The 27,182-nt window shown below is 50.3% G+C and overlaps 1 protein-coding gene across 4 annotated transcripts in view; it reads right to left on the bottom strand.

The window, feature by feature from the left end:
• Positions 1-3,978: 3,978 nt before the first annotated feature.
• Positions 3,979-27,182, bottom strand: part of cep131 (centrosomal protein 131) — a 117,281-nt gene continuing 94,077 nt past the window's right edge. For all 4 annotated transcript variants that reach the window (XM_038777085.1, XM_038777087.1, XM_038777086.1 and 1 more), the window contains 5 exons: positions 23,266-23,408; positions 19,239-19,416; positions 7,403-7,599; positions 5,346-5,405; positions 3,979-4,431 (listed from right to left, as the gene is read on the bottom strand). In XM_038777085.1, the coding sequence (XP_038633013.1) occupies positions 5,396-5,405; positions 7,403-7,599; positions 19,239-19,416; positions 23,266-23,408 (528 nt within the window). In that variant the 3' untranslated portion in view covers positions 3,979-4,431; positions 5,346-5,395. The remainder of the gene's footprint in view (positions 4,432-5,345; positions 5,406-7,402; positions 7,600-19,238; positions 19,417-23,265; positions 23,409-27,182) is intronic.

Here is a 27,182-nt window from a genome sequence, read left to right as displayed (position 1 = left end):
ATGCCGAGTGTGTGGATTACACAAAAATAGGCGGGAAGGAAAGTGATGAGGATGGCACAGAGTTCACAGAGGGATATGGACAGGTTAGGCAAGTGGGCAAAAACTTGGTAGATGGAATGTAAAGTAAGGAAATGTGAAGCTAAGCACTTTGGTATGAAGAATAAAGGAGCTGAATATTATTTAAATGAAGAAAGACTGCAGAAAACTGCAGCAGAGAGGGATTGTGGGGGTCCTCATGCATAAACCACAAAAATCAAGCGTGCAAGTCCAGCCGTTAAGTGGGAAGGCAAGAAAATGTTGGCCATTATTTCGAAGGGATGGAGCATAAAAATAGGGAAGTCCTGCTGAAACTATATAAGGCATTAGTGTCATGGGAGCGTCCCTTTAAAAAAAGGTTTTATCTTATCACATGGCTTCAGTGATGTCATTGTGTGGGTGGAGCTGGGCTGTGGCTCTGGGTCTTTACTTTCATTTTTGAATTGGGAGCTGGGCTGTGGATCTGAGTTTTACTTTCACTTTGAGTTTGAACTGGTTTGGACAGCACAGGTTGAAAGAAATGTTTTTTTCCCCTATCTGCATTTTAAAAGCTGTTTCCAGACTGCTTGATAACTTGAAAAGAAATAACTGTTTTCTGGAAGGAATTCAAACCGGCTGTTTTGGAAAGGACACAAGAGCATCCAAACCAGGTCTTGAGTGCTGTGTGCTGGGCCACACCTTTGAAAAGGGGTTTCTGGTTTATGGGATCTTGTTATTAAATTGGAACAGTTAAAGGGGGAAAGTTATTAAGGTTATACATAGATTACTGTAGCTGCGTGGGGTATTTATGGTTGTAATTGATAAAAATGCTTACTGTGTGTGTTTATAAAAATGTTAACTAAATTCGTAGAATAAACTTTGTTTTTGATCAAAAGTGCTTAAGGCTCTGTGAATAACACCTGAAAGACAGGCCCTTGTGCTCATCATAACCAAAATCGATAAACAGTTGTAGGTCAGGTGAACTCCATGATCTACTTTGGAGCTTTCTAAACCTTGGCACATAACACTAGTTCGCCAAACCTGGAATACTCTGAACAGTTTTGGAGGAAAGATATACTGATATTGGAGGCAGTCCACAGAAGGTTCACAAGGTCGATCCCGGGAATGGAGGGAATTTATTTATAAGCAGATGTTGAGTTGGTTGGGTCTGTACTCATTGGAGTTTAGTAGAATGAGAGGCGACCTTATTGAAGCATATAGGAGCTTGACAGGGTGGATGCTGTAACAATGTTTCCTCGTTTGGATGAGTCTAGGACCAGGACTCCAGGTGAACAAAATGGAAATATTATCCTAATCACCATTTGCCACACATGGATAGCTGTGTGTATTTTCTGAAAATGGAAGTTTGTTTCACTGTGCGAACTGGTTTAACCACATCTGGTTTAAGGTCTATGGAAGAGAGGGAGCAGGAACAAATGGATGCAGAGTGATTGGGTGACAGGAACGATATAGAGAAAATCAAGAGCAAGAGATTGGTTAGTCATCAACTTCAAATTAAAGTTTGACTGCTCGCCATTTGGTATTTTCCACTTGCTGTTGGATCACCATAGCTTTACTACTACAATCCTTTCACATTGAAGAGTGTAACCGAAACCTGAGCAATCTCTTTGCATAATCGAGTCTCCCCTCTAATAGATGGTCTCTTCTGGTGCGAAGCATTCTCCTTCAAGGTGTCAGTCTCATCAACTTCAATTCTTCATTACTCATTTCCTGATTTCCCTTCCGTATTCCTGTCTTTTCATTGTGCTGTTTTCAGCACACATTCAGAATGAGACACTGCACGCTAACAAGTTATGCCATAATTGGTATCTAGGTTCCGAATTCAATGACCATTAAATTGTGTGTCTACAATTTGTCTACAGATGCACACACTTGGGAAAAGACACTTTTGCAATGATGGCAACCTTACTCAAGAGATCAATTATACACAAGGATACATAAATATTTTGATGGTAACTAATTCAGAAATTGATGATGTATGACGCTCCTCTTTGCTGCTTGAGAAAAGATCACCACTTTCCCAAGAGGCTGTGGTTCTAATGTATGACGAGCTTGAAACCAGTATCTTTAGATACTCCAGATGTAGGACAAGCACCAAGACCGAGGCTATGTTGCGGACTATGTTTCGCTCTGCCCTCCAGGAATCAGCACACGATATGCTCCCCAAGCATCTTTTCCAGTTAACTTGGTACAACAGGGCCATTAGTTTTCTCAAAGTGCAAAAGATTTAATGCTGATGCCCGGGAGACCTAACTGCGAAAGTTGAGCAATTTCTGATTCCAGTTTCAAATGAGCCCAGGGTTGCATCCCACTTGGTCTGAAGGTAAAAGAAAAAAGGGATCTCGTATTGGTTGGCCTTTAATGTGTTTGTGGAATGGAGTGTGACAGAGTCACAGGAGGTCTACAGTGCAGAAATGGCCCTTCAGCCCATTGCGTCTGTGCCGGTCAAAAATAACCACCTAACTATTCTAATCCCACTTTCTAGGACCTGGCCCATAACCTTGTATGTCCTGGCATCGCAAGTGCACGGCGCATCTAAATACCTAAATGCCATGAGGGTCTCTGCCTCCACCACAATTCAGGCAGCGAGTTCCAGACTCCCACCACCCTCAGTGCGAAAAAGGTTTTCTTCACATCCCCTCTCAAATAAACATTGTAAAATGAGAGAGGTAGATACTCGGCGAGACCTTGGTGTCCTTGTGCATTAGTCACTGAAGGTAAGCACACAACCACAGCAGGCAGCGAAGAAGACAAATGTTATGTTGGCCTTCATAGCGAGAGTATTTGAGTACAGGAATCAGGATGTTTTACTACAATTGTATAGGATGTTGGTGAAACCACATCTGGAGTATTGCATGCAGTTTTGGTGTCCTTATCTGAGGAAGGATGTTCTTGATATGGAAGGGGTGCAGCAAAGGTTTATCAGTCCACCATCTCCAAAGTACAAGTCAGGAGTGTAATCGAATGCTCTCCACTTGCCTGGATGAGCGCAGCTCCAACAACACTCAAGAAGCTCAACACCATCCAGGACAAAGCAGGCATTTGATTGGTGCTCCAGACATGCCTTAAACATCATCTCCAGCACTGCCTGCAGTACGTACCATCTACAAGATTAACACAGTCACTGTAATTTTGTTTATTCCCTCAGGGGACATGGATGCTGCTGGTCAAGCCAACATTTATTGCACATACCTAACTGCCCACAAAATGGTGCTGGTGAGTCAGGACCATGTGAGATTTGGAGCTGGTCAATCACTCCTTCACCAGCACCTCCCAAATCCATTTGTCACCTGGAAGAAACAAGGGTAGCCTGCACATGGGAACGCCAACACCTCCAAGTTCCCCTCCACATCATGCACCATCGTGACTTGAAGGTATATCACTGTTCCTTGGGACAAAAATGTGGCATTTCCCTGCCGGGCAATATAGTGGAAGAACGTGCACTGCACAGATTACAGTGGCTCAAGAAGGCAGCCTGAAGCTTCACTGACAAGAGTACAGTTCAGGCCAATCCAGCGGTTCATAAAATGTTCTAATATGCTTGAAACGGAATGCGTTACATGTTCAATGCTCAATACATCTTTGAGATAGATTTCAAATAAACCTGTTGGGCTTTAACCTGATGTGGTGAGACTTCTTACAATATATCATCAGCTGTTGCCCTTGAAGTGGTGTAGCACCTTGTTCTGTAGTAATGCTGCTGCCTTCAGGAACAAGTAAAACATGGCATTTCTATCTGCGGAGGTACAGCGGATTGGATCAGCTGCAACAGATGTAACTTGTTCAGTAACACTTACATTGTGGGGGTGTGGGGGGGGGGGGGGGGGGGGGGGGGGGGGGGGGTGAAACAAGATTGGTAGTTATTTATCAGATCTTCATCACAACTTAGTGCTGAATTTCTTTGAAACATTCTGGATAAAAACACTTGTTTGTGAGCCCAAGTGATTTGAAATAAATGAGTCATTTAATTACAAGAGATGCTGTGCAATAATGAAACTAATTGAAACATTTTATAAATTCCATCATGCGACACAATACAGTTAACATACAAAACGGGGACTGCAAATTGGGAAAAAATTACAGTACTTAATGTAGAAAAAATAAAAAAAACATTTTTTTTTAAAAAAAAAGACTGTTCAGCTAAAATGTTCGATTTGGACAGCTGGACCACACTGCGATTATAGATCAAGAACAAACTAATGTTATTCTGTTGGCATTTGCGCAAATGGATCGTTCTTGTGCATCTCACAGATGCAACGCGATAGTGTGAACACGCCCCGATGTCTGGGAACTCAGCGGTCTCTGCTACACCAGTCTATACGTTCATTTGCCAAGGAGTTGTTTTCTCTGCTGGTCAAGAAGGGCCTCCAGATGATCAGCTCTTTTAAATGCTGCCTGCACGCAGAAACATGATGAAACACAAGCATTAGAAAGTATCGTTGGTGAAATGGTGATACTGAAAGCAATAAACTACAACATTCAGAAACTACAGGACTACTTTTGGAGCACTTAGGTTGTTTGGCTGTACTAAATCGCCTCTTAGTGCCCAGGGATGTGCAGATTAGGTAGCGTCACGGGGATAGGACGGGGCTCTTTCAGAGGATCAGTGCAGGCTCGATGGGCTGAATAGCCTCCTTCTGCCGAGATTCTGTAAATGAAGCATCCAAGGCCTTAATTATTACCGATGTGGAGATGCTGGCGTTGGGCTGGGGTGGGCACAGTAAGAGGTCTTACAACACCAGGGTAAAATCCAACAGGTTCATTTGTAATCACTAGCTTTTGGAGCACAGTTCCTTCGTCAGGTGAATCACCTGTTGAAGGAGCTACGCTCTGAAAGCTAGTGATTCCAAATGAACCTGTTAGAGTTTACCCTGGTGTTGTAAGACTTCTTCAGTATTAAGGACAAGGGTGACAGTGTATTTGGGAACAAAAATAGAATTAGGATCATGTTCAATCTGAGTAAAGACCCCAAAAGCAATGACAGGACAAACGGAGGTAAATTAGAAAGGAGGGCAAATTAATTTTGGGGTGGGTGATATTGGGGTCTGAAAATAGATAATATAATATTAATGCAGTTATATCACAAATAATTCATTTAGATCAAGTTTGTTACACTGTTATAAAGTCTCGCAGTTGTAAGGGTGGAGCAGCAAATGCACTGACTGATTGATATTTAATAGTTACAATAATTTAACATACTAATGTAACTAAATGCCAGATTCTGTGTGCTCCAATTTAAGTAGCCAGTGACAAGATTTTGAAAATATGTGAGAAAATAAATGCTGAGCTGATTAAAAGTGAACACTCACTTCGTACTGTTTTCGAAGACTATTCACTGCTTCTTCTTTCTTTACTATTGCTACTTTACTCTAAAAAGAAAAAAGAAATAAATTCATGGGGTCATTGTCATGTATGATGGATCCGATTTAAAATGCTGATAATCCACAAAACCAAAAAGGTTCCGATTTTAAAATTCCTTAATTTTTAAAAAGTATTTTTATTCAGCAAATTTTCAACAATTTTACAATATAAAATAACCCCAAACAAAACCCCCCAGCACCCACCTCAGCAGTCAACGGTAACCAACTCCCAAAAGTGCATGATGAACAAACCCCAATAATTGTAGGACCCATCACTTGACCCTTCAGTGCGGACTTCACCTTCTCCAGAGTCAAAAACTCCAGTAGATTCCTCCCCCCCCCCCCCCCCCCCCCACCCACCCACCGAAACACAGGGTAGAGAAGCTGACCTCCACCCCAACAAGACCCGCCTACGAGCAATCAGTGAGGCGAAGGCTAAAATATCTGCCCCCACACCCGCCTGTCTGACACTTCCGGGAGACCGGGCTCCACATCTACATGTAAAACCCCCAAGATGGTGCTGAACGCATCCAACAATGAGGAGGCAGACGCTATCGAGAAGGTCAGGAAAACCTTCCTCGCAAATTCCCACATCTGCATATTCCCAAAACATTCCTCCCCGTGCCAGCTTAAACTTCTCACCCAATTCCTCCAAATTCGTAAATCGCCCTCCCAGGAACAGATCGTTCATTCCCCTAACCGGCAGGATTGAAACAAAAACAGGAATCGCGACAGAAAATTGATCTTAATTGCCTGCACCCGGCCAGCCAACAATCAGAGGGAGAATGCTCCACCTCAGCATATCAGCCTTCACCCTCCTCACCAAGCTAGTGAAATTAAACTTCTGAAGCCCTGCCCAATCCAGGGCCATCTGACCGATGAAGAATACCATCCCAGAAATTAATCTTTCCTTTTCAGATGTTGACTGATCTGATGTCACTGAGCGTACAGCGCAGAAAACAAGCCATTTGGCCAAATTTGTTTGTACTCCCCATGAGCCCCTCCCACCCTGCTTCACCTAACCCTATCACCACAATCCTTCTAGCCTTTCCCATTCATTCACTTGCCAAGCTTCCCTTCAGATTTACGTAGAATTTACAGTGCAGAAGGAGGCCATTCGGCCCATCGAGTCTGCACCGGCTCCTGGAAAGAGCACCCTACCCAAGGTCAACACCTCCACCCTATCCCCATAACCCAGTAACCCCACCCAACACTAAGGGCAATTTTGGACACTAAGGGCAATTTATCATGGCCAATCCACCTAACCTGCACATCTTTGGACTGTGGGAGGAAACCCATGCACACACGGGGAGGATGTGCAGACTCCGCACAGACAGTGACCCAAGCCGGAATCGAACCTGGGACCCTGGAGCTGTGAAGCGATTGTGCTATCCACAATGCTACCGTGCTGCCCACTGCACCTATACTACTGGCACTCTTGGCCGTAATGGGTTTGAGATTCTTCCTACTGTAGAAAAAGAAAGTTCCCCCAAATTCCTTATTAGATTTGTCAGCACCCATCTTATTGCAACCCTTTTCTCTTTTTTTTTGTTTCTTCCACCAACCCCTTTCATAATCTTAAAAGATCTGCAGCAGATCACCTCACATCTCATTTATAGAGAAATAACCGCAACCTGCCTAGCTTTGCCTGTTAATATATGCTCTCAGTTCTGTTATCACCTTTGTGAATCATTTTTGGAGCTGCTCCAATGCCCCTGTAGCTTTTTAATAACAAAGATCAGAACTGCGCATATTACTGCCAGTGTGGTCCAACACACAGTTCAATAAAAGTTTAGCCTCCCTGCTTTTCAACCCCATCCCTCCAGAGGATATTACATACGTAATTAACATGCTGACACAAAGATATTGCAACTTCTACCTGTTGCAGAGAATTGTTTGCCAAGAACAGAACTTCCATTACCTTTCACGTTCAGACAGTAGTAACCTGGAATTGGAGTAAATCAGAGACTCCGAGATCCTGCAAATCTAGACATGCTTCATCTTACCTTTTATGGACCTCCTCCAGCTCTTCCTCCTTTTCCTTAGTGACTCGTTCCACTTCCAAGCGATGACGCGCTTTCACCTCGGACATCTCTGTCTTTAACCGTTTGTTTTCTTCCTCGGTGCTAACTAACCGGTCTGCAAACTCCTGACGAATGACATCGGCTAAACTGTTTCTCTCGTGTGTCAGCCTGTCATTGATCTGGTTCCAAAGCAAGAAAGAAAGACAAACCGACAATAAATTACGCAGCAATGGTCCAAAGGCAGTTCTTTATCAAGTTTCATTTGATCAGAACGAAAGTCGCCAATGTCATGTGAGAGTACCTTTAAGAAATGGGTGTTTATAAATGGGTGTGTATATAAGTATCTGTAGTGAGAGTACCTTTTTTTTAATAAACAATTTTATTGAGGTATTTTTGGGATATAAAACAATGACATTGTATAGTACCGTACAAAAGGAAAAGCAAATAACACATAGTGCAAACCACGACTCCATTCGTGCAAGGACCTGCCTAAACCATCCCCTACTCTACACTACCCTAGCCCCCCCCCTCACCCCGATGATTATTCTCCGTGCAGAAGTCAATGAATGGCTGCCACCTCCGGGCGAACCCCGATAGTGAACCTCTCAAGGCGAACGTAACCTTTTCTAGGCCGAGAAAGCTCGCCATGTCCGATAGCCATGCTTTGGTCTTCGGGGGCTTTGAGTCCCTCCATACCAAAAATATTCGTCGCCGGGCTACCAGGGAAGCAAAGGCCAGACATCAGCCTCCTTCTCCTCCTGGACTCCCAGGTCCTCCGACACCCCAAAGATTGCCACCTCAGGACTCATTACCACCCCAGTTTTCAAAACCCGGGACACGATGTCCGCGAATCCTTGCCAGTATCCCGAGTCTAGGGCACGGCCAGAACATGTGTACATGGTTAGCCGGCCCACTCATCTGGGCCACGGTCATGTGGGCCTGGTGCACGACCTTAAACTGGATCAGACTGAGCCTGGCACACGTTGCTGTCGTGTTTACTCTGCCCAGAGCTTCTGCCCAAATACCGTTTTCCATTCCCCCCCCCCCCCCCCCCCCCCCCCCGAGCTCCTCCTCCCACTTAAGCTTCAGGTCATCAGTCTGTGTACCTTCTGCTCCCATTAGCTCTTTGTAAATATCTGAGACTCTACCCTCACCTACCTCTCCCCTAGAAACTGCCCTGTCCTGCCTCCCCTTTGGCTGGAGGCGTTGGAAGGACGGCACCAGTCTGCGCACGAAATCCCGAACCTGTAAGTATCTAAAAAAATTCCCTCCCGCCAGCCCAAACTTCTCCAGCGCCCTCATGCTCGGAAAGCTCCCTTCCAGGAACAGATCACCCACCCTCACAATCCCCGCCCTCCGCCACAGTCGATACTCCCCGTCCATGTTACCCGGGGCAAATCGGTGATTGGCGCAGATTGGGGTGCCGCAGATTGGGGTCCACACCAATGCCCTCACTTCCCCTATATGCCTCCTCCACTGGCCCCAGATCCGCAAAGCCGCCATCACTATAGGGCTGGTGGAGTACCGCGCAGGCGGGAACGGCAGAGGCACCGTAACCAGGGCCGCCAAACTGGTGCCCCCGCACAAAGCAGCCTCCATCCGTTCCCAGACCGACCCCGTGCCCTCCATCCATTTCCTTATCATTGCTACATTGGCCACCCTGTAGTAGTTGCTAAAGTTCGGCAACGCCAGCCCCCCCTCCCCTCTGTTCCTTTCGAGCGTCACCTTCCTCACCCGTGGGGACTTCCCCGCCCAGACAAATCCCAGGATAATTTTATTCAGCCTCTTGAAGAAGGACCTTGGGATGAAAATGGGGAGACACTGAAATATGCACAAGAATCTCGGGAGAATCGTCATCTTGCCAGTCTGCACCCTCCCCGCTAGTGACAGCGGGAGCGCATCCCAACTCCGAACCTCCTCCCTCACCCGTTCCACCAGTCGGGAAAGGTTGAGCTTATGCAACCTGCCCAGTCTCGTGGCACCTGAATCCCCAAGTATCTAAAGCTTTCCCCTACCAGCCTGAACAGCAACCCCTTCAGCCTCCTCTCCTGCCCCCTCGCCGGAATTACGAACAACTCGCTCTTAGCCCTGTTCAATTTACAACCTGAAATCCGGCCAAATTCCCTCAGTATTTCCATAATACCGTCCATCCCCACCATTGGGTCCGCTACGTATAACAACACGTCATCCGCGTATCACGAGACTTTATGTTCCACTCACCCCGGACTAGCCCTTTCCAGTCCTTTGAAGCTCTCAGAGCAATTGCCAGCGGCTCTATGGCCAGCGCGAACAGCAGTGGGGAGAGAGGGCAACCCTGTCTTATCCCGCGGTATAGTCTGAAGTAATTTGATGTTGTCCTATTCGTCCTTACACTAGTCTCTGGGGCCTGGTATAACAGCCTAACCCAGTCAATGAACCCCTCCCCGAACTGGTGAGAGTATCTTTAAGAAATGAGTGTTTATTACAGCAGTGATGTCAGAGAGGGGGTGGAGCTGGGCTGTCTGTCAGCTTTTTACTTTCGTTTTAGGTTGTTTGCTGCAGAGTATGTTTTAGTTTCGTTTTCAGAGCTGGATAGCTGCAATCACAGCCAGAAGGTGTATTAGAGTCTCTCTCTGTAATCTAAAGACTGTAAATCGATCCTGGTGATTTAAAACTAATAACAGTAGTGACTTTAACCTGATGTGCTTCTGGTAAAAGGTGTTTCAAGTCTTATGGATGTTAAAAGGAAAGCTTAAAGGATTACTTAGTGTTGTATTCTTTGGGGGATGTATTTGAATTAATGGTTGCTAAGATGTTCACTGTAGGTTTTAAAACTTGACTTCATAGAATAAAAATTGTTTTGCTTTAAAAAATACTTTTCCATTTCTGCTGTACCAGTGTAGAATGTAGAGTGGGCCGTGTGGTCCCCATACCACAATCTATTAAATGTTGTGGGTCAGGTGAACTCCATGATACACTTTGGGGTTCTCTAAACTCTGGCCCATAACACCAACACTGCTTTAAAAAAAAAAATATATATACACAAACAGATACATGCTTGATATTAATAAACAATACTTCCATATTTTGCTACAGGTGGTATTGCTGAGGATGTGAAACTGAAGAAACGGAAAAGGACATTGGGGCCAGCTCTTGGGAGGCTCGCTTGACACAAGTCCGCATCCACAAGGTGCTTCCTCCAAGGAGAGAGACAAAAGCCACGCAGACGGACAAACACAGTGACTCAACCGAGAGAGCCTTGAACAGACAGCGCTGATAAAACCCAGCTGAGATAAGGTTATCCGTGTAACGCACAAGATGCGGCACCATGTACTAAATTTGGAACATGGCTTTAGTGCACTTTTAGAGATTGGGTGAGATCTACAGGCTGTGTTGTGCCCGAAAAGCAGGGCGGCCGGTAGATCCCTCTTCTGGGATCAACTCCGCTCGCCATGCTTTGCGAGATCTAACGCGATCTCGCGGGATGTTGCAATGTGAATCCAGCCCATTGTGGGCGGGATCACTTTCTGGCAAAACTGCACAATTGTGTGCGACAGCTAGTCTCACTCTAATATGCATTCCTCAGATCCAACCAAGGCTTTGGGATCTAAATCCCTCGCCTCGGAGACCTCTGGCGAGCGTCGTTCAGTGCTGGTCTCCACAAATGGGGACCAGATGGAACGGCACGTGGGGGGTCTCCCAAGGGATTGGAGGCCCCCAGGGGCTTGTTCTCTGGTCACGGTGGTACCCTGGCACTGCTGGTGCCACCCGGGCACCCTGGAAGGCAAGGACCTCCCTTATTGATGAGTTGGGGAATCACATCGGGGGGGGGGGTGGAGAGATCGGAATGCCATTTGAAAATGCTGTTCCGACTCTCCCTCTTCCTGCACTGAGGAGTTCCGGCGAGTGGAGTTCCTCAGTGCGGGAAACAGGACTAAATGCAGCATCATTGGCCGCGTGCTCTCTGCTGAGGCTCCCGATCTACTCGAATAGCCGTTGGGTAGCGTGGTGTTTCTCGGCACTGAGCGCCAGGAAACACTCAGCTAATCGCATGCTCTGTGGAACTCTTCCATTAGGGTAGATCGTGCCCAGTGTCAGCCTTGGTTATGCTCCTGCTTCTGATTCAAAAATCAGGGGAAAAACTCTCCGCTGGTTGGATTCATACCGGGCACAAAGGAAGGTGGTTGTGGTGGTTGGAGGTCAATCATCTCAGCTTCAGGACATCACTGCAGGAGTTCCTCAGGTGCAACCATCTTCATTTGCTTCATCAATGACCTTCCTTCCATCATAAGGTCAGAAGTGGGTATGTTCACAGATGTCTTCACAATGTTCAGCACCATTCACAACTCCTCAGATAATGAAGCAGACCACGTACAAATGCGGCAAGATCTGGATAATATCCAGGCTTGGGCTGTCAAGTGCAAGTTACATTTGCACCACACAAGTGCCAGGCAATGACCATCTCCTACAAGAGAGGATCTAACAACGGCCCCTTGACATTCGATGGCCTTCCCATCGCTGAATCCCCCTCAATGAAAATCCTGGAGGGTTACCATTGATTAGAAACTGAACTGGACTAGTCACATTAATATTGTGGCTACCAGGGCAGGTCAAAGGCTAGGAATCCTACCGCAAGTAACTCGTCTCCTGACCCCCCCAAAGCCTGTCCACAATCTGCAAAGCACAAGTCAGGAATGTGATGGAATACTCTACACTTGCCTGGATGAGTGCGGCTCCAACAACACTGAAGAAGCTCAACAACATCCAGATCAAAGCAGTCCGCTTGCTTGCTCCCCCTTCCACAAACATTCACCACGGATGAACAGTGGCAGCCGTGTGTACCATCTACAAGATGCACTGCAGTAACTCACCAAGACTCCTAAGGCAGCATCTTCCAAACCCATAACCACCACCATCTGGAAGCAGGTACCTGGGAACCCCACCACCTGGAGGTTCCCCTCCAAGTCACTCACCAGCTTGACTTGGAAATATATCGCCGCTCCTTCGCTGTCGCTGGGGCAACATCCTGGAACTCCCTCCCTAGCAGCATAGTGGGTGTACCTACACCTCAAGCACTGCAGCGGTACAAGAAGGCAACTTAGCACCACCTTCTGAAGGGCAACTAGGGATGGGCAATAAATGCTGCCCTAGCCAGCGATGCCCACATCCTGTAAATAAATTTTTTTTAAATGGTTGTGGTCTCAAGCCACATACCAGGGACTTTTAAAAAAAAAAAATTTTTTATTAAGATTTTCACAAAATATAAACAACAAAACAATATTAACAAGACAACCATAGTAAAAACCAAAGAACAAAAACCAACCCCCCCCCCCCCCCCAGCAAGTACAAAAACAAAAAAGCAAACAACAAAAAGGCAAGAGACAACACCCGCCACATCCAACCAACCCATGTACACAATTCTCCCTCCCACCAAACCAAACCCCCCCCCCCGGGTTGCTGCTGCTGCCGGCCTACTTCCCTACCGTTCCGCCAGGAAGTCCAGGAAAGGCTGCCACCGCCTAAAGAACCCTTGCACTGACCCTCTCAGGGCGAATTTTACCCTCTCCCACTTGATGAACCCCGCCATGTCATTGATCCAGGCCTCCACGCTTGGGGGCCTCGCATCCTTCCATTGAAGCAAGATCCTACGCTGGGCTACTAGGGACGTAAAGGCCAGAACACCGGCCTCTTTTACCTCCCGCACTCCCGGCTCCGCTGCTACCCCAAATATCGTGAGTCCCCAGCCTGGCTCAACCCTGGATCCTACCACCCTCGACACTTGCTACCCCCTTCCAAAACTCCCCCAGCGCTGGGCATGCCCAGAACATATGGGTGTGGTTCGCTGGGCTCCCCGAGCCCCTAGCACACCTGTCTTCGCCCCCGAAAAACCTACTCATCCTCGTCCTGGTCATATGAGCCCTATGTAGCACCTTGAACTGTATGAGGCTAAGCCTCGCACAAGAGGAGGAATTCACCCTTTCCAGGGCATCCGCCCACGTCCACTCCTCAATCTCCTCACCCAGCTCCTCTTCCCATTTACCCTTCAGCTCCTCCACCGAGGCCTCATCTACCTCCTGCATTATGTGGTACACGTCCAAAATCCTCCCTCCTCCAACCCACACCCCCGAGAGCACCCTGGAACAAACCGGTCGTTCCCCCGTATCGGGGACTCCATTGAGCCTCCCACCTCCCCCCTATGCCGTCTCCATTGCCCCCAAATTTTGAGGGTAGACGCCACCACCGGGCTCATGGTATACCTCGTTGGAGGGAGCGGCATCGGCGCCGTTACCAGCGCCTCCAGGCTCGTGTCCACACAGGACGCCATCTCCATCCTCTTCCATGCTGCCCCTTCCCCGTCCATTACCCACTTACGCACCATCGCTGCGTTGGCAGCCCAATAGTACCCACAGAGGTTGGGCAGCGCCAACCCCCCCCTATCCCTGCCCCACTCCAAAAACACCCTTCTCACCCTCTGAGTCCCATGCGCCCATACAAATCCCGTAATACTCCCGTTAACCCTCCTAAAAAAGGCCTTCGGGATAAGGATGGGGAGGCACTGGAACAGGAACAAAAACCTCGGGAGCACCGTCATCTTGACGGACTGCACCCTACCCGCCAGCGATAACATATCCCACCTTTTAAACTACCCCTCCATTTGCTCCAACAGCCTTGTGAGGTTAAGCTTGTGCAGGGCCCCCCCCAGCTCCTAGCCACCTGGACTCCCAGGTACCTAAAGCTCCTCCCTGCCTGCGTCAGTGGGAGCCTACCAATCCCCTCCTCCTGATCCCCCGGTTGCACAACGAACAGCTCGCTCTTACCTAGGTTGAGCTTATACCCAGAAAAACCCCCAAATTCGCTGAGAATCCTCATCACCTCCGGCATTCCCCCCACCGGGTCCGCCACATACAGCAACAGGTCGTCTGCATAAAGCGACACTCGATGCTCCTCCCTACCCCGCACCAGGCCCCTCCAGTTCCCCGACTCCCTCAACGTCATGGCCAGGGGCTCAATTGCCAACGCAAAGAGCAAGGGGGACAGGGGACACCCCTGTCTCGTCCCCCGGTGCAGCCAAAAGTACTCCGACCTCCTCCTATTCGTGGCTACACTCGCCATCGGGGCCTCATAAAGCAGCCTCACCCAACGGACAAACCCCTCCCCAAACCCAAACCTTTCCAACACCTCCCACAGATACCCCCACTCAACCCTATCAAAGGCCTTCTCCGTGTCTAATGCCACCACTATCTCCGCCTCCCCTTCCATGGCCGGCATCATAATGACATTGAGGAGCCTTTGTATGTTGGTATTCAACTGCCTTCCCTTTACAAACCCCGTCTGGTCCTCGTGAATGACCCCCGGCACACAATCCTCTATCCTTGTAGCTAAGATCTTCGCCAACAGCTTGGCGTCTACATTTAGCAGCAAAATCGGCCTATATGACCCACACTGCAGGGGGTCCTTGTCCCGCTTAAGGATCAAGGAAATTAGCGGCTTTGACATAGTTGGGGGCAAAGCCCCCCCCCCCCCCTCCCTTGCCTCGTTAAAGGTCCGAACCAACAGGTCCGCATACATTTTATAAAATTCGGCCGGAAACCCATCTGGCCCCGGCGCCTTCCCCGACTGCATGCTCCCTATCCCTTTAACCAGCTTCTCCAGCTCAATCGGCGCCCCCAGTCCCTCCACCTGTCCCGCCTCCACCTTCGGAAATCGCAGCTTGTCCAAGAAGCGCCCCATTCCACCCCCCTCCACCGGGGGTTCAGACCGGTACGATTCCCCATAAAAGTCCCTAAAGACCCCATTAACGTCTACCCCCCTCCGCACCACCTTCCCATCTCTATCCTTCACTCCCCCAATCTCCCTGGCCGCGTCTCACTTTCGGAGCTGGTGTGCCAGCATCCTACTCGCCTTCTCCCCGTATTCATACACCGCTCCCTGTGCTTTCCTCCACTGAGCTTCCGCCTTTCTGGTGGTCAGTAGATCGAACCTGGCCTGAAGGCTACGCCGCTCCCCCAGCAAACCCTCCTCCGGAGCCTCCGCACATCTCCTGTCCACCCTCACCATCTCCCCCACCAATCTCTCCCTCTCTCTTTGCTCTCCCCTCTCCCTATGGGTTCGGATGGAAATCAACTCCCCTCTAATCACCGCCTTCAATGCCTCCCAGGCCGTCCCCACTCGGACCTCCCCGTTATCGTTGGCCTCAAGGTACCTCTTGATACACCCCCGAACCCTCCGGCCCACCTCCTCGTCTGCCAGCAGCCCCACCTCCAAGCGCCAGAGTGGGTGCTGGGCCCTCTCCTCCCCCAGCCCGAGGTCCACCCAGTGCGGGGCATGATCCGAAATGGCAATGGCGGAGTATTCAGCATCCTCCACCCTCGAAACCAGCCCCCTTCTCAGGACAAAAAAATCGATCCTGGAATAGGCCTTATGCACGTGGGAGAAAAACGAGTACTCCCTGGCCCTTGGCCTCGCAAACCTCCAGGGATCCACCCCTCCCATCTGATCCATAAACCCCCTCAACACCTTAGCCGCCGCCGGCCTCCTACCCCGCATCGTCCCAGTTTGGGGCGTAGACATTCACCAGCTCCACCCGCTCCCCCTGCAGGTTACCACTCACCATCACATACCTCCCGCCACTGTCAGCCACCACCTTTGACGCCTCAAACAACACCCTCTTTCCCACCAGGATCGCCACTCCCCGATTCTTCGCATCCAGCCCTGAATGAAATACTTGGCCCACCCATCCCTTCCTCAGCCGAACCTGGTCTGCCACCTTCAGGTGCGTCTCCTGGAGTATGGCCACATCCGCCTTCAGAACCTTCAAGTGTGTAAACACCCGGGCCCGTTTGACCGGCCCGTTCAGCCCCCTCACATTCCAGATTATCAGCCGGATCAAAGGGCTCCCTGCCCCCCTCCCCTGCCGGTTAGCCATAACCCATCCCCTGCCCGCCACTGGCCAGCGCCCCTCGCTCGGCCTGTTCCCTACAGCGGAAACTCCCCCTCCCCAGCACCCCCTGCATACTCCAGCTCCTTCCTGGCCATTTCAGCAGCAACCCGGTAGCCCCCCCCCCCACCAAGGCTAGGACCCCTCCTAGCCGCGCCCCCCCCCCCCAAGGCTAGGACCACTCCTAGCCGTGCCCCCCCCACCCCCCATATAGCACCTCCGTGAGCCAGCTAACCTCTGCTGACCCCGGCGACTCCCGCCACACCTCCGACCCCTCCCCACGTGAGGCTACTCCTCCTCCTCCGTGCCCATCAGCAGGCCCTCTCCACCCCGCCCCCCGCTCTTGCGCGGGAAAATAAAAACAAGCAAAGGCCCGCGCTTCTCAGCCCCGACCCCACCCCCATCACCCCGCAGCGCGGGAAACAATGGGAGCTGCCCAACCCGCCTCCTCTAGGGTTGCCGGTCCCCACCACCCACCCATTGCCGGTCCCCACCACCAGCTCCCCGCACTCCCAGTTTACCTCCCTGCCCGAACCCGTCCACCAGACCCATACAAAAGGACATAAAGACATCGCCCCACCCACCCTAAAGCCAACACACATCCTGCATGAAACAGAGAATCCCCCCCTCCAAAAAAATAGACACAGTTACATTTACATACAAAACCCCCATCCCTGACCCTCAGTTTGAGTCCAATTTCTCGTCCTGCACAAAGGCCCACGCCTCCTCCGGGGACTCGAAATAATGGTGACGGTCCTTGTAGGTGACCCACAGACGCGACGGCTGCAACATGCGAAACTTCACACTCTGTCTGTGGAGCACCGCATTCGTCTAGTTGTACCCGGCCCTCCGCTTAGCCACCTCCGCACTCCAGTCCTGGTAGATCCGCACCACCGTGTCCTCCCACTTGCTGCTCCGCTCCTTCTTGTCCCACCGAAGCACGCACTCCCGGTCAACGAACTGGTGGAACCGCACCAGCACCGCCCGCGGCAGCTCATTCGGCTTGGGCCTCCTGGCCAGTATTCTGTGGGCCCCCTCCAGCTCCAGGGGCCCCTGGAAGGACCCAGCTCCCATCAGCGAGTTCAGCAAAATGACCACATAGGCCGCCAGGTCCGACCCCTCCAGCCCCTCTGAGAGGCCCAGGATCCGTAAATCTTTCTGCCGCGACCGGTTCTCCATCTCCTCGAACCGCTCCCGCCACTTTTTATGGAGCGCCTCATGCACCTCCACCTTCCCCGCGAGGGCCGCGGCCTCATTATCCCTTTCCGAGGCTTGCTGCTGCAGCTCCCGGATCGCAGCCCCCTGGGCTGTCTGAGTCTCCAGCAGCTTACCGGTGGTAGCCTTCAACAACTCCAGCATCTCCACCTTAAGCTCCCGAAAGCAACGCTGAAGAGTCTCCTGCTGCTCCTGCGCCCACTGCCTCCACTCCTCGAGGGCTCCGCCGGCCGCCATTTTGTTTTCCTTCCCCCGCTTTTCCAGAGGCGCTGCCACCGCTTTTCTGCTCGCCCCACTCCTGGTCCGGACCATAGAACCCTGGGGATCTACTGCAGACCCCTTGCCACGTCGGGAATCGTCGATCAAGCACCGTTGGGGGCCCTAAAAAGAGTCCCAAAGTCCGTTTCTAGCGGGAGCTGCCGAACGTGCGGCTTAGCTCCGCATCGCCGCCACCGGAAGTCCCCCCACATGCCAGAGACTTGACCACGTAACCAAATTGATGCTTCAGCACAGTACCAAGGGATTGCTACACCTTCTCGACGTGTCAATAACTGAGCTCCTATCCACCCCTTCAGTGGAGTGGGAGGAATCTCAAAGTGCTGCACAGCTCAGAGCATGAGAGAGGAAAATAAAAAATTAAGACATCCTCTTCTTTCCTCTACTGGTTTCAATTTCTTTGTTAAAATAAATTTAGCAATTCTCAAGTTCACCTCCTCGCCCATGACCCAAGCAGTCCATTGAGGATTCTGATGGTCAAACCACAGAGTGGAGCAGCATTAGGGGAATTTTCAGTGTACAGTTTATGTAAATCGTTCTATTTTAACACTTCTCTTTTTACTCAAAGGAATAATATTGAAAACGAATCTCTAGCAATCATCTCTTTTTCTTAAGATTCTGTATTTACTTTCTAATCATAGCGATGGGGCAGTTTGCCAAAAAGTTGTATGAAGCATTATAAAAGTAATTAAACCACTTGGGATTTCCAACAGGGTCAAAGACTTCAGCACTGGCCAAGCAGTAGTTACGTGTGTTTCAGGACTGTTCCCCCAGCCCAAAGACCACCCCAGGAATTTCAGGGCTGGGGTGGCACGGCAGCACAGTGGTTAGCACTGTTGCTTCGCAGCTCCAGGATCCCAGGTTCGATTCCCGGCCTGGGTCACTGTATGTGCGGAGTCTGCACGTTCTCCCCGTGTCTGCGTGGGTTTCCTCCGGGTGCTCCGGTTTCCTCCCACAAGTTCCAAAAGACGTGCCGTTAGGTAAGTTGGACATTCTGAATTCTCCCTCCGTGTACCCGAACAGGCGCCAGAGTGTGGCGACTGTGGACTTTTCACAGTAACTTCATTGCAGTGTTAATGTAAGCCTACTTGTGACAATAGAAATTATCAATCGTCAGCATTTTCACGAATATAATTTCACGATCAATTATGTCCAGGCAGTAGCCACTGGGCAACAATCTTGAACGGGAACTCCAGCCTACTTCCTCTTTCCCTTAGCCAAGATTACTAAAGCCAATTATAGTTCCCAGACTGGCATCAAATCTGATTCACTGTAAACGTGGAACTAAATTGACCAGCTTTGTGAACACTATGTTACTGAATGCCACTTACGGATGTGGTGCATGATAGGCTGTGGTTTTCAGATGTAAAGTATGAGTGAAATGACGAGAAAACAAATAATCATTGTTACCTTTCTTATATCTTCAATTTCTTGTTCTTTATATCTGAATAATCCCTTGAATCGGATAGTCTCCCCCTCCGCATCCATCAGCCGTCCCTTAAGTTCATTGCATCTTTCCTGCAGATTGCGTTCAGAGCGCTCCAGCTCCCTCAGCTCAGCTTCGTACTTGTGTCGAACATGCTTAATCCTGCAAAACGTTCATTTCACATATTGGCTTGTAGTGGTGTTTCACTCGGTTTAATGCACAGCAGTACCACTTGTCACACCCAACTTGTGCATGCAACAATGCAGATGTTTCTGGGAGCATCCTACGGTTCTGGTGTAGTTTTGGACCCAGCGGTGCATCAGGAAGTGGGGGGGGGGGGAAGTTACCTAGACGCTGGGGGGAGAGGAGAGAGGCTACGTTGATGCTGCGGGGGGGGGGGGTTTCCTGGACGCTGCAGAAGGGGGGGGGGGGGAGAGGAGAGTTACCTGGACACTGCGGGGGGGGGGAGGGTTTACCTGGACGCTGTGGGGGGGGGGGGGGTTACCTGGACGCTGTGGGGGGGGGGGGGGGGGGGGGGGGGAGGTTACCTGGATGCTGCAGAAGGGGGGGGGGGGTTACCTGGACACTGCGGGGGGGTGGGGGTACCTGGACACTGCGGGGGGGGGGGGGTGGGGGGTTACCTGGATGCTGTGGGGGGGGGGGGGGGAAAGAGGTTACGTTGACGCTGCGGGGGGGGGGGGGGGTTTACCTGGACGCTGCGGGGGGGGGGGGGGGGGGGGGGGGGGTTACCTGGATGCTGTGGGGGGGGGGGTTACCTGGACGCTGCGGGGGGGGGGGGGGGGGGTTACCTGGTTGCTGCAGGGGGCCCTGGGGGAGGTTGCCTGGACGCTGTGAGAGGGGGGGGGGGGGGGGTTACCTGGATGCTGTGGGGGGGGGGGGGGGGGGGTTACCTGGACTTGGACGCTGCGGGCTACAAGGCAGTCATACCCTTTAGGTCAAGCACTTCAGATTTGTCCGAGGCAAGGGACAGGAGGGTTTTGGGGTGGCTCAGTGGGTAGTGGGTTGAGTCAGAAGTGTTCAAGTCCCACTCTAGCACTCGATGGTCAAGGAAGATGCGTTCATAATGCAGCAACGAGGTTGAGTATCAACCTGCAAAATCCTTTGAAAAACAGACACCTGCGGCAGATGGTGAGAGTGAGAGAGATTGCCAGTCAGCTACATGATGGAAAGAAAGTTAGAGTCTCTGCGATCGCTGGAGCATGCGTGTAAAAGTGCTTGTTGACACAGGAACTCCTGGGCAGGGTGACAGATGTGGGTCAAATTGGTGCATCAAGTAATTGGGAAGGCAAATGAAATGTTATCCTTCCTCGTAAAGGGGCTGCAATATAAAAGTAGGAAAATTTTGCTACTCAGTACAAGGCATTGGTGAAAACACACCTGGAGTAGTGTGGGGGTGGGGGGTGCGGAAGTCAAGGGTTATAGGGGAACAGGCAGGTAAGTGGTGGAGCTGAAGTCAATGAATTTATTGAATGCCAGAACAGGCTCGAGGGGCCGGGTGGCCTACTCCTGATCATATACCTTCTGAGAGAACTCAAAACATTGGCAAAGATATGGTTGACCACACTTTCAAAATGATCAACTTCTTCCTATGAGTTAACAGTAACAACAGAAACAAAGTGCTCAGCTTCTTGTAGTTAGAATCATAGAAGCCTACCGCACAAGCAAGAGGCCTTTGAACCCTTCATGTCCCTCCTGGCACTTTGAAAGAGTAGTTCAGCTTAGGCCTGCATCCCCAATTTCTACGTGTAACCCTACAAGCTCTTCATCCTTGAGTACCTATCTCACTCCCCGTTAAAACCACTCATTGAATCAGCTTCCACTGCCCCCCCAAGTAGAACATTCTGGATCCCGCCAAATCACAGAGTTGGACCCGAGAGAGCGGGAGGGTGGCAGGTTCAGAAGGAGCCAGGTTGGAGTAGGAGAGAGGAGCAGAGAAATCGAGGCAGCTGATGTCACTCCGACAGTCCACGATGAAAAGAGGGAGGCGAGGGGTCCCAGGTGGAGGGAGAATACTGGAGGTAGGTGAAAAGATCTGTTGAATGGGGGAAGGACTCCTGACTGAAGAAGTGAGCACGGAGATGATAGTGGCGGAATAAGAGTTCAGCATCGTGTCAAGCCCAAAATTCATTGCGGGGGGGGGGGGGGGGAAGGATTTATTTTTCCATCCTCACTTTCCATCTTATTTTTCCCTTTCCACGGTCTCTCTTCCCCCCTCCTCCCCCTCCCCCCCCCCCCCCCCCCCCCCCCCCCCCCCCCCCCCCCCCCCCCCCCCCCAAAACCACGGTCTCCATCCCCTCACCCCCACATTAGGGCAATCTGTTCCACTTCGGATTGTCCTTTGACATACTGCTTACCTTTTTTCCGCCTTTAGCACATTCTGATCTCTTACTATGCCATTATGAGCACTCCTGTTAGCCATGATGACCACCATTTACATTCCCTATGTCTATTCCCATATCATCTTTGTCAATCTCTCCCTAGCTTTCACCTCTTTTCAGCCCTCACTGCTCCAACAACCCCCTCCCCAGCAGAATGTAAATCTCACCCTATTTAAAGTTCTCTCCAGCTCTGATGAGTCACTCAAACTTGAAACATTAACTCTGCTCCCTCTCCACAGACACTGTCAGATCTGCTGAGATTTTCCAGCATTTTTCTGTTTTTAACTCTTCTCTTGTTGAGCATTTTTACCATTGATAATTTCTGGTCCCTTTCCAATAATTACTTTAATCAGAATTATAAAGTCATAGAATTTACAGTGCAGGAGGAGGCCATTTGGCCCATCGAGTCTGCACCGGCCCTTGGAAAGAGCACCTCCACCCTCTCCCCGTAACCCAGCAAGCCCACCTAAACTTTTTTGGGCACTAAGGGCAATTTAGCATGGCCAATCCACCTAACCTGCACACCTTTGGACTGTGGGAGGAAACCGGAGCACCCGGAGGAAACCCACGCACACACGGGGAGAACGTGCAGACTCCGCACAGACAGTGACCCAAGCCGGGAATCGAACCTGGGACCCTGGTGCTGTGAAGCAACGACACTAACCACTGTGCTACCGTGCCGTCCTTGTGTTGTGGACGGTCTTCAATCCCGATGCAGTCCACATGCCATAATTATTTTCCCAAAACCAGCATTGTTTCTTTCCCTGTTGGGCTGCAGGCAGGTTGACTGGGAAAGCTTTCCTGTGATAGCAGACATTTCTCTCACTCTCTATCCTGAGCACTATCTTTTCTCAGCCCACACTAGGGCCATTAAAGTCTCCTGTTTGGCTACACGTCTTTGAAATTGGCCAGAAAATCTGCTCCTCTGGATCCCTCTCACAGTTTCGAGCTTGATGAAAAAAAGCACTTCCAGTAATACGACAGCGCCCGGTCGTCCCTTAACTTGAGCTCGGTGAATTCAGTCGTGGAATCACCTGGTATATTTGTCCTATTTAGTCCTGTAATACAAGTTCATAGAATTTACAGTGCAGAAGGAGGCCATTCGGCCCATCGAGTCTGCACCGGCTCTTGGAAAGCGCACCTTACCCAAGGTCCACACCTCCGCCCTATCCCCATAACCCAGTAACCCCACCCAACACTAAGGGCAATTTTGGACACGAAGGGCAATTTAATATCAACCTTCATCAATACTCCCCACTTCCCCTTCTTTTTTCTTCTCTGTCACATCTGAATACTTGATAACCTGAGCCTATTTGAGACACATCTCCGTGAATGGAACCATCATTCCAGTTGGCCAATCTGTCTCCATAGTGTACACTAAACCTGGTTTTCAGAGCGCAAGTTTTTGCATCCAGCAAATTGAGCAAACAAGTTGAAACAGGCAGCGAGGTGGTTTTCAATTTTAACATTCCGACATTAAAGGCCCTCGACGTTGTGACTATTTTTGTTACACGGCCTGTCGAAAAATACTTTCAGCCTTCTAACATGGGACACAGTGAATTTCTTACAGGATAAAAGTTCTTGCAAAAATAAATTCGGAAATTGCCCTTACGTATTTTCAGCTACCCTCTCACACTCTTGCTTAGAAATTCTGACTTCTTCTTCCAGGCGTTGAATAACAAGCTCAATCTCCTTGTCTCGTCCTTTGCGCACCTCTTCTTTTAATCCTCGTTCACGGGTAAGTAACCATGCCTCCTGCAGGAGAAGGAATATGATTTAACCCAAAGCAAAGGACACTCATGAGAAGCCCGATGTTGCAATTCCAACTCTGAAGATTCACTCTATCAACCCTGTGGTGATATGCATCACTGTAAATACACAAGGGGTTAATGTAAATACACTACAACTAAGTAAACACTAGAGGGAGCACCAGAGACATCCTGACACACAGACATTCAACCAATAGGTCAGTAAGATAGGACGCGACCAATGGGCAGTCAAGACACGCAGAGGTGACACTACGACAAGGTTGGCATTACACAACCCATATATAAGGACAGGGCACACATGCCCTGTCTCATTCCACACTCGACACTTGAGAGTAGGACAGGGGCAGATCAGAAGCATCACACCCACCACGTGGCTTAGAGCAGGCTGGTTAGTTAGACTGAGTCACTATAGCAAGATTAGCAGGAGAGTCAAACTCATAGGGAACTGTGCGAATGGTTCAATCAATCAATCACACTGAACTTGCTTCAAAGTCTGGAGTATGTTTTGGTCAAAGCTTCATCGAGTTGCAGCCTGTGTTATCACAGAGTACATGCAGAGTCTGCACATCCTCCCCGTGTGTGCGTGGGTTTCCTCCGGGTGCTCCAGTTTCCTCCCACAGTCCAAAGATGTGCAGGTTAGGTGGATTGGCCATGATAAATTGCCCTTAGTGTCCAAAATTGCCCTTAGTATTGGGTGGGGTTACTGGGTTATGGGGATAGGGTGGAGGTGTTGACCTTGGGTAGGGTGCTCTTTCCAGGAGCCGGTGCAGACTCGATGGGCCGAATGGCCTCCTTCTGCACTGTAAATTCTATGACATAACACAAACCCGTTCTAGAAAATGTAGTACTGCCCTGCCAAACTGAAGTGCTACATTACGGGCCTGTCAGCAAAGTTGAAACCCATGGAATAGAAGGGTCAGTGGCAGCAGGGAAACAAAGTTGGCTGAGTGATACAAAACAGAGAGTTGAGGTGAAAGTTGATTTTTAGATCGGAGTAAGGTATAAAGAACAGGGCCAGAATTTTACCCTCCCCCCTTATGGGTTCTGCATCGGGGGTGGAGTGTAAAATTGAATTATGCTGGGGCAGCAGAGGCGGACTTCAATGAAATACACAGCGCTGCAGCACGGAGCCGTGGCCAATGGGTGGGGCCCCATACAGAGAGGTGACTTGTGGTGGGAACACCGGGCAACAACAATCAGAGTCGCGTAGCTCTAAATTTGATGATAGGCTCAAGTGATTGATGGACTCCCCTTTAGAGCGGGAAAACCGTTTGCCAGACGTTGGGAGGTGGTGAAGATTTAGAACGTTTCAGACTCGGATCTCCTGAATTGGTGTGAAGTTTCTGAACTTTCACTGAGTAAAGGTGCAAAGCAGCGGCCGGGTATCTGGCATTGGATCTGGCGGGCAGCCTGGGGCAAAGGTGAGGACACCGACCTAACATTGGTGTGACTTCTGGGAAGCCTTCAGCGAAGTGAGGAAGAGGCGTTGACCAAACGACTCTCGACCTCCGGGCCATGGCTGAGGAACGAAGAAGGCCTGGCAAGCACCAGCGCCTGTCCCGGGGGATTGGGGGCAGTGGCCAGCAGGAGCGATAAAACTGGGTCAAAGCTAGAGACCAGCCAGGCAGAGAGTTAGAGGGCCGGGCAGCAACCAGCCTGGGCGACAAAGGCGAGAGAAAGCAGCAGCCAGGCCAGCTAGCCAGGAGTACACGTGGCCGTCGAGGTTCAAGGCCTGGCCTCCCGAGTGGGAGCCAAGAGGTGAGCAGAGCAGCTGGCACGAAGATGGCCAGGCAAGGACCAGCATCGTGCCTCAGGGAATAAATGTCAGTGGAAACGGGGCGAACTCGACCAGAACCAGAGGCCAGCCAGAGGCAGGGCTGAGAGCGAGAGGGTGGGCAACAACCAACATGTTCCTTCTTCTTCTTATTTCTGCATGTTGAATTCACTCCATTTTTTGGCGTCAAGTCATTTCTCTCTCTCAACAGTACAGGCTTGCTCTTTTTAAAAAAAATATTTTTATTCCCGATTTTCAGATTTTCCTTCAAAATTTACATCCCCAACAAACAGTAAACGGTAACAAATACAAAGTCAAATACCCTTAACATCAACAACCATCCCATCACCCCAACCAACGGCCCACCTGTCAATAACTGCATCCAATAAAACAAAGCCTCCCACGGTGGAAAAAAAAATAAAGGAGAAAAAGAAAAAGGAGTCCGGAATCGCCCATGGTCACCATTAATCTATAGAACCCTCCCCCCTCCCCCGACACTCAACGCCATCCAGCCTCCGAAAGAGTACCATGAATGACACCCAAGAGTTGTATACCACCACCCCCCCACCCCCATCTCCTCCCCTCCACTTCCTTTTGTAAAACTCCTCCGTCCAACCTCGGTTCCTTCCCCCCAACTTTCCACCCCGGCTAGACTCATCGGACTCTGTTCTGCCAGGCTCCGATGGCCGCAGCCCCTCCCCCCACCTTACCCCGGTTCACTGGCCGGCTTAAACCGGCCAGCGTGGTGGCCCCCGCCCAGGTCCCTTTCCCCCTTGCCCGGCCCTAGGAAAAACCCATAAGTCCCCTTTAGCACACAAACCCCGCATACACACCCACACCCCAAAGAACCCTCATTACGACTGAAAGTCCCATTTCTACCCTTGTCCAAATATACACAACGTTGGCTCCTGTAGCCCATACACCAGCACGCAGTTAAACAAAAAAGAAAAAATACAGTCATGAGTCTATATCGGTACATGACCATTTCTCAGTTCTGTCACAGTCCTTCTGCCTTTGCAAACTCCTCCGCTGCTTCCTTCGTCCCAAAATAAAAATCCTTGAGCGTGTAAGTCACCCTCAGCTTCGCTGGATATACAATGCCGCACTACACCTTGCTAATGTACAGTGCCCTCTTCACCCGGTTGAAGGCAGCCCGCTTCTTCGTCAGCTCCACCGCACCACTGCACCACCCGCTTCTGCTTAGCCCAGCATACGACCTTTTCCTTCACACTGTACCTACGGAAGCACAGAGTCACTACCCTTGGCGGCTCACTCGCCTTTGGTACAGGCCTCCATGACCGATGAGCCCGATCCAGTTCATATTGAGAGGGATCCTCCCCCACCCCAATAATTTCGCCAACATCATGGCAAAATACTCAGTCGGCCTTGGTCCTTCCACTCCTTCGGGCAGCCACACAATCCTCAAATTCTGTCACCTGGATCTGTTTTCCAGGTTTTCCATTTTTCCTCGCAGATCCTTATTAATCTCCATCACCTTCCGCATCTCCTTCCCCATCGAGGTAAGCTGATCACTGTGCTGCAGTAATGTGTCTTCCACTTCCTTCAGCGCCTCGCCTTGCTCCCGCACCTCCGCCACTGCGCTCGCCACCGCCGTCCTGACCAGGGTAATCGCCTCCTCCACCATCACTTTCAAAACCGCCCCTCATCTCCTTCCTCATTGCCTCCGTGTATTTTGTGAACTGCCTTTCGAATTCCACGGCCATCACCGTAATTATTTCTTCAGCCGTAAGCAATGCGGCCTCCCCTGGTGCTCCAGCCTCCATTTTCTTTACCGACCCCACGGTGACTTTTCCACTCCCCGACGGACTTTCAGCTGTTTTCACGGCCGTATTTTGACTGAACCTCGACATTTCCCTTCCCTGTGCTTTCTCCTGACTTTTACTGCCTTCGCAGCCCCTAGGGCCGTGCATTAATCCCCGACAATGCCGTTCCCAGCGAGAGCCCTCTAACGCGCGACTGCCTCCC

This window comes from Scyliorhinus canicula, chromosome 18 (genome assembly GCF_902713615.1).
Source record: "Scyliorhinus canicula chromosome 18, sScyCan1.1, whole genome shotgun sequence".
Taxonomy (NCBI): domain Eukaryota; kingdom Metazoa; phylum Chordata; class Chondrichthyes; order Carcharhiniformes; family Scyliorhinidae; genus Scyliorhinus; species Scyliorhinus canicula.
Note: the sequence above shows the minus strand (reverse complement) of the source record. Positions and strands in the feature narration are given on the sequence as shown.